General features: G+C 48.2%; 1 protein-coding gene across 1 annotated transcript in view; it reads left to right on the top strand.

Annotated features, from left to right (window-relative positions):
- The window catches only part of Tnfsf9 (tumor necrosis factor (ligand) superfamily, member 9), a gene marked incomplete at its 5' end in the record, with an annotated part of 5,588 nt that extends 1,115 nt beyond the window's left edge, over positions 1–4,473 (top strand). The window contains 1 exon segment of the mRNA XM_013505037.1: positions 3,776–4,473. Coding sequence (XP_013360491.1) covers positions 3,778–4,218 — 441 coding nt within the window. The 3' untranslated portion in view covers positions 4,219–4,473.
- Between the last annotated feature and the right edge of the window lie 2,982 nt (positions 4,474–7,455).

Here is a 7,455-nt window from a genome sequence, read left to right as displayed (position 1 = left end):
ATTTTTTTTTTTTTTTTGGTGACAGGGTTTCACTGTGTAGCCTAGGGTAACCTCAAACTCAGCGATCCTCCTGCCTCAGCACCCCACGTGGTGGGATTACCAGTGTGTGACACCGTGCCCAGCTCTAATTTCCTTCTGGCATAAAATGGAATCTCTGTTACTTTAATTTGCATTTCTCTAATGGCCAGAGATGCTGGACATTTTAAAAATGTATTTCTTGATCATTTGTATTCCTGAGAAGTATCTGTTCATTTCAGTTTCTTATGTTTTTGGTTGGGTCTTTTGTTTTGGAGAGGTCTGGTATTTTTGAGTTCTCTGTGTGTTGTAGATATTAGTCCTCTCTCTGAGGAGTAGCTGGCGGAAGTTTTCCTCCATTTTGTGGGTTGTCTCTTCACTCTGTTAGTTTCTTCCTTTGCTGGGCAGATGCTTTTCCATTGCGTACGAGCCCATTTTCTTACCTACGTTACTTCTTGTGCAGTTGGGGCGCTCTTCAGGAAGTCCTCGCCTATGTGTGTGTCTTCAAGACTTTTACCTATTCTGTCTTCTAGCAGATTAAGCGTTCTGGTTTAATAGATAGGTCTTTGATCCATTTTAATTTTATTTCAGTGGATCTAGGTTTAGTCTTCTGCATGCGTGTAGCCAGTTTTCCAGGCACCATTTACTAAAGAGGCTATCTTTCCTCCAGTGTATGCTTTTGGCCCCTTTGTCAAAGATCAGACAGCTGAGGGGTCGGGGATGTAGCTTAGTAGCACAAGCGCCTGCCTGGCAAGCACAAGGTCCTGAGTTCAATTCCCAGTACCAAAAAAAAAAAAAAAAAAAAAAAAAAAAAAAATCAGGCAGCTGAACGTGGGTCTGGTTGTTTTCTGCCTAGGCTATTCTGTTCTAGGGGTCTGTGTCTTTTTTGCCAGTACCATGCTGTTTCCTTTTTGAATCACTGTAGCTTTTTTTTTTCTTCTGTCTTTTTGAGACAGGGTCTCACTACACAGTTCAGGCTGGCCTTGAGCTCACTGTGTAGCCCAGGCTGGTCTTGAATTAGTGACGATCCTCCTGCCTCAGCTTCCCAAGTGCTAAGATTACAGGCATGCGCCACCTTGCCTGGCTTTAAATCGCTGTGGTTTTGTAATCTTGTTTTTTTTTTTTTTTTTTTTTTTTTTTGAGACAGGGTCTTGCCATGTAGTGCAGGCTGGCCTTGAACTCTGGGTAATCCTCCTGCCTCAGCCTCCTGAGTGCTGGGATTACAGGTGCGTGCCACCACACTCAGCTGTAATCTAACTTGAAACCCAGCCCAGTACTCAGGAGGCTGAGGCAGGAGGATCACTGCAAGTTCAAGACCAGCCTGGGCTACAAAGTGAACTCAAGGCCAGCCAGAGCTGCAGAGTGAGACCCTGTCTCAAAAAAATACAAAAAACCAAAAAAAACGAAAAAAACCAACTTGAAACCCGGGATCGTGTTGCCTCCTGCTTTGCTCTTGTAGCCTAGGACTGCTTTTGTTGTTTTGGATCTCTGCTGGTTCCATGTACATTTTAGGGTCACTTTTCCCAGTTCTCTGGGGAATGCTGTTGTTACTCTGACTGGGAATGCCTGGAGTCTCTATACCAATTTTGGAGGCATGGTCATTTGGACTATATTGGTTCTACTTCTCAGGAAACAAAGGGTGTCTTTCTGTTTTTGATGTTCTCTTTGATATCCTTTTTCAGAATATTATGGTTTTCATTGTAGAGGTCTTTTGCTTCTTTGGGTATATTAATTTGTAAGTACTTCCTTTTTTTTTTTTTGGTCTTTTTGAGACAGGGTCTCACTAGGCAGTTCAGGCTGGCCTGGAGCACACTTTAGTGTAGTCCAGGCTGGTCTTGAACTTGCAACAGTCCTCCTGCCTCAGCCTCCCGGGTGCTGGGATTACAGGCATGTGCCCCCATGCCCGGTGAGTATTTACTTTTTAATGAAGCTATTGTGAGTGATACTGTTTTCCTAATTTCCTTCTCAGGGGGTTCATTATTGGTGCATAAGAATGGTTTATTTTGTATCCTGCTTCCTTGCTGAATTTATTAGTTCTAGTGGTCTTTGGTGGATTTTTTGGGGGGTCTTTTATGTAAAGGTTCATGTCATAGTTTGACTTCTTCCTTTCCTTTGTGTACTCATTTTATTTTTTATTCTCTTGCCTGATTATTCTGGCTAAAGTTTAGTTACTGCTGCATGTGGTGGTGCAGTCCTGTAATCCCAGCACTCTCAGAAGGCTGAGGCAGGAGAGTCATTGTGAGTTCAAGCCAGCCTGAACTACAGAGTGAGGCCCTGTCTCAAAGACAAACCAAACCACCAACCAACCAACTAAACAAACAAACAAACAAAAACAAATAAAAAATTTCGAATACTATACTGAATAGAAGTGGTGATAGTGGGTATCTTTGCCTTATGCCTGGTTTTGGAGAAGCTTGCAGTTTTTCCACATTTAATATAATATTGGCAATATGTTTGTCATAAATGGCTTTTATCAGATTGAGATAAAATTCTTCTATTCCTATTTTCTTCAGGTTTATTTTATTTTATTATTTTTTGAGTCAGGGTCTCTCTATGCAGTTCAGGCCAGCCTTGAACTCTCAGTGATCCTCCTGCCTCAGCCTCTTCAGTGCTGAGATTACAGGTGTGCACCACCATACCCGAATTCTTCAGGGTTTTTGTCATGAGTGGCTGTTGGACTTTGTCAAAGGCTTTTTCTGGGTCTACTGAGATAGTGTGATTCTTACCCTTCCTTCTATTTATGTGTCATAGTACATGTATTGATTTGCATGTGTTGAACCTTCCTTGCATTCCTGGGATGAAGCCTGCTTGGTCGTGATACATGATCTTTTTTGATGATTTATTGCATTCTGTTTGCCCGTATTTTGTTGAGGAGTTTTGCATTTATGTCCATTAGAGAGTGGCCTGTGATGGCTAGTCTTTGTCAGTTGAGTCCTTTCCTGGCTTTTACATGCCCAGCACTTTAAAAATTAACAGGAAGGTGCAGATTTGCGATCCTCTTGCTTCAGCCTCCCAGAGTGCTGGGACTGCAGGCCTGCCACACTGCTTGGCTTCTTCCCCTTGTTCTGAGACCTCCATCCGCTCCTTTCCCCCGCTCCTCACAGTGACCCTGCTCTCCAACCCTCGCTTCCCAGTTTCCTCCTCCCTGCCCCCACCCCTTGACCTGCTTCCTTTCTTCTGAGTCTTCTTTCTCTTCCTCTGCACCACGGATCCCTTGGTTTTTCTGATCCTTCCTCCCGAATGTTCCCTTCCTCACTGCCATCCCTCTGCCACTCCCTGCCCAGTCTCCTTGGGCTCCCCCTTCCCCTCTCCTCCCAGTGCTCTCCATTCAGCACCACTCCTCGCCCCCTTTCCCTATGGAGGAGCTAGGACTCAGCCGCACCCCAGCATTTTTATTTTTTTTTATTTGGGGACAGAGTCTTTTGGAGTTGTCCAGGCTGGACCTGAACTTGAGATCAGCCCCAGCCTCCCAGACTACACCCTGGTGTACTTTTTGGTGACCTTGTAATCGTCTACTTCCTAGGGCCCAGATGTCTTGTTACCTCTGTTTACCGCTATAATAAGGCCTCTTGTTACCGCTATCCCTTCCCTTCCCGATGGCCTCCTCTGCCCTCCTTGTCCTTCCCCCGCCTCCTGTTCCCTGCTGTTCCCCTTAATGTGTCCCCTCTGCTCCTGCTGAGAGCTGGGCCACCCCAGGCATCCTCAGGGCCACTGTGCTCCTCCCAGCCTCAGCATCTCCTTTCTTCTCTCCCTCCCACAGTGATGCTGCAAAACGGGACCCTGAGCTGGTACAGCCAGCAAGGGATAGCAGGCGTGCACCTGCTCCCTGGCCTGACCTATGACGAGCACAGACAGGAGCTGGTCGTGGCGAAGGCCGGGTCCTACATCGTCTGCCTGCGCCTGGCGCTGAGTCGTGTGTTGCTGACCTCCCAGGACTCTGGCAGGGTCTCACTGGCCCTGCGCCTGCAGCCGCCTCAAGCTGGGGCCACCGCCCAGGCTCTGGCCGTGGAGCTGACGCCCGACTCCTCCGTCTCAGTGGAAGACTCCCGCTGCCACCTGCTGCAGATGTCTGACAACCAGCGGCTCAGCGTCCGCCTCAGGGTCTACCTGTCTGCCGAGGTTGGCGAGCACCAGGCCTGGCAGCTGGACCACCCCGCCACCGAGTTAGAACTCTTCCGAGTGGCCGCCGAAGTCCCAGACTGACTCCCCTCCACGTGATCCCTGCTGTGGGTCCTGCCCTCCTTTCCTGTAGCCCCTGGTGCTGGGACAGGGTGCTCTACCTCATGGGCCGGGCAGGGGTCCCTGTGCTGACCTCTCCTCTCCAGGACTCTCCCGAGTATTTATTCTGAGCCTGAGCTCAGAAAGTACACTTTATATGAAGACATTGTATTGCACTTATATTTATTGAGCACTTATGGTGTGCCAGGCAGGTGCTAGAGGACCATTGGAAAAGACAGGCCCCAAAGAAAAAGTTTTATTTATGTTAATATATGAGAAATGTATCCTCCCACCCCCACTGTGCATCTAGAGTTTGGGACGAGCGTGCATCTGGCAAGCGAGCGTGATCCATCCATCCGAGAGTCATGCCTTCTTGCAGCTCTTCACTGAGGGTTTACTGATGACGGGCCAGTGCTTCTTTTCGTTTTCTTCTTCTTTTTTTCTCTCTCACAGTGCTAACGTGGAGCCCAGCACCTCACACATGTTAGGCAAATTCTCTACCACTAAGCTACACCCCCAGGCAATGCATTTTCTTTTGTTTTGCCTTTCGGTGAGGCAGGGGAGGAACCCAGGGCCTTTGCACTGAGCTCCATCCTCAGCCCTTTTCTTATTTTTTAAATTTTGAGACAGGGTGTTGCTAAGTCGCTAAGTTGCCCAGGCTGGGCTTGGACTTGCGACCCTGCTGTCTCAGCCTCTCACTGCGCTGGGAGGACAGGTGTGCGCCACCGTACCTGGCTTTTAGCAATTCTTTATGTACTCAATCCAGTCATGTTGGTGCCTAAAATGAATTGTGACAATATTGGATAATATTTGTTGAGCTAGGTGCAGAGATGGTTGTCTGTAATCTCAGCTACTTTGGAGGTTTATTGAAAGTCCCAGGCCAATAGCCGGGCGTTGTGGTGCATGCCTATAATCCCAGCACTCGGGAGGCTGAGGCAGGAAGATTGCTGCGAGTTCGAGACCAGCCTGGGCTACAAAGTGAACTCAAGGCCAGCCTGAACTGCATAGCGAGACCTTGTCTCAAAAAGACAACAACAAAAAAATAAAGTCCCGGGCCAGCCTGGGCAAGGTAGTGAAGACACTGTTCCAAAATAAAATGAAAAAGGGCTAGGGATGTAGCTTAGTGGTCAAGCACTTGTCTCACATGTGCAAGACCCCACCCCCAAATTTGTTGAGCGTGTACTATGTACATCACTGTTAGTTATTTTCCTGGACACTCCCGACAACCTTCCATTGTGGAGAGTTTATGAGCTGTATTTTACCGTTTCCTACAAAGGTACTTGAGGATATTTACTTCGATTGAGTTCCTGGGTTGGAGATATTGTGCAACAGTTCTGGGTCTGGTGACATCACACTGGTGATCTTGGAATTGGTGGTGATAAGAGAATTTACAGGGACGGAACCATGAAGGGCTGGGGTTGCGGCGTGCTTTACTCTGTGCTGATTTAAATTCCTTGTTGGCAGCCGTCCACAAGCCGTGGAGGAATGTCATTGCTAAGCCTGTGGAGTCCCAGGCACATGGCACATAACGTAGAACATCGAGGAAGCCTTGTTGGGCATCGTGACGCTGTTACCTGGCTCTGCGCGGTCGCTGATGCTACTGCAGACAGTGAAGTCGAGACGCTGGCCCTCGTTCTGTCCTTCCCTCTTACCGCACGGGCTTGAGGCAGCAAATGGCTGCGGTTCAAGCTTTTAGGAAAAATTTTGGCAAGTGGCATGTGTGGAGGAATAAAGTGATAATATGAGATTTCCAAGGGTGACTCTCTTTCTTTGTGGGGGGGATACAGGGTTGTTATGGTTTAGAGCTAAAATATCCCCCAAAGTCTCACAAGGGGCCTTTTTTTCCTCTTTTTTTTTTTTGTGTGTGTCTTTTTGAGACAGGGTCTCGCTGTGCAGTTCAGGCTGGCCTTGAGCTCACTTTGTAGCCCAGGCTGGTGTCGAACTTGCAATGATCCTCCTGCCTCAGCCTCCCGAGTGCTGGGATTACATGACCACGCCTGGCCCTTCCAGTACACTTTGAACTAAGATGTTTTCAGCACATGAGATATGCTCAAAAATACATGGTGGGGACAACCCACTTGGGATCCCCTCCTGTCACTCGGGAGCTATTCCTATTCCCCAATAAACCTTTCCTACTTTCACTTCCCTTGTCCTTTGGAATTCATTTTTTGATTTCTGGGGACATGAACTCGGCACAGCTGACATCTAACAGGGTCTTGCTCTGTAGCCCAGGCTGGCCTTGAACTTGCGGCAATCCTCCTGCCTCAGCCTCCCAAGTGTTGGGATGGCAGGCAGGTGCCACCACGCCCAGCTTAAAATTTATATCCAACGATGGACAGCAGCAGTTATCAACTGCTCACCTTAAAGGGACGCAGATACTCAGCTGCAAACAGCCTCTCGGGGTCTAATGTTTTCACTTAATAAATGGGAAAATAATTTATGTCTTATCGGCTGTTGGGAATATTAATGAGAGAGTGGGCGTGGCACTTGATTGAATCCATGCAAGCTGTGATTATTACAGCAATTGGGTCATGGCCAGATGGTATCTAAAGTTGCAGTGAATTTAGGACCCTGTCGTAGCAGTGCACTCATAATCCCAACACCCTGAGTGGCCGAAGCAGGAAGATGACAAGTCAAGCCTAGCTTGGGCAGCTTAGTGAAACCCTGCTTCAAAATAAAAAATAAAAAAGGGCTGGAGATACAGCTCAGTGCAAAGGCTCTGGGTTTAATTCCCACGATTGGGGCAGTGGGTGTGGGGGAGAAGAAAACAAAAGAGGGTTTGTAAAGAGCGGTGAGGAAGAGCATTCCAGCCAGAGGGCAGCAAGTGCAAAGGACCTGGGGTAGGAGAGGGCCTGGGGCATATTTGGTGGAGATGAGGGACAACAGCAGACCATGTGGGTTTATGGAGGCCCGCCCCAAACTTACCCTTGTGACAACAGAGTATCATGTGGATGACAGTTTAGATTAGCTTGTTGGAAGATTCGTTGGGCAGGGGTGGGAGGTCTGAATGGGAAACTTGAGGCTGGAGGCAGAGTCTTCAGGGAGACCCAGAACCAGGCAGGCCAGGTGGGAAGAAGAAGCGGCTGTAGAGATGGAAAGGTGGGCGCCAGAGAGCTCCAGATGATAAAAGGCACAGAGTGGGTGATACTTGGAATACAGGTGGCATGGAGGGGGCAAGGAGCCTCAAACTTTCAACTCATGTAACAGGATAGATGGTGGAGA

This window comes from Chinchilla lanigera, unplaced genomic scaffold, assembly GCF_000276665.1.
Source record: "Chinchilla lanigera isolate Chin_1 unplaced genomic scaffold, ChiLan1.0 scaffold00094, whole genome shotgun sequence".
NCBI classification, from domain to species: Eukaryota; Metazoa; Chordata; class Mammalia; order Rodentia; family Chinchillidae; genus Chinchilla; species Chinchilla lanigera.
Note: the sequence above shows the minus strand (reverse complement) of the source record. Positions and strands in the feature narration are given on the sequence as shown.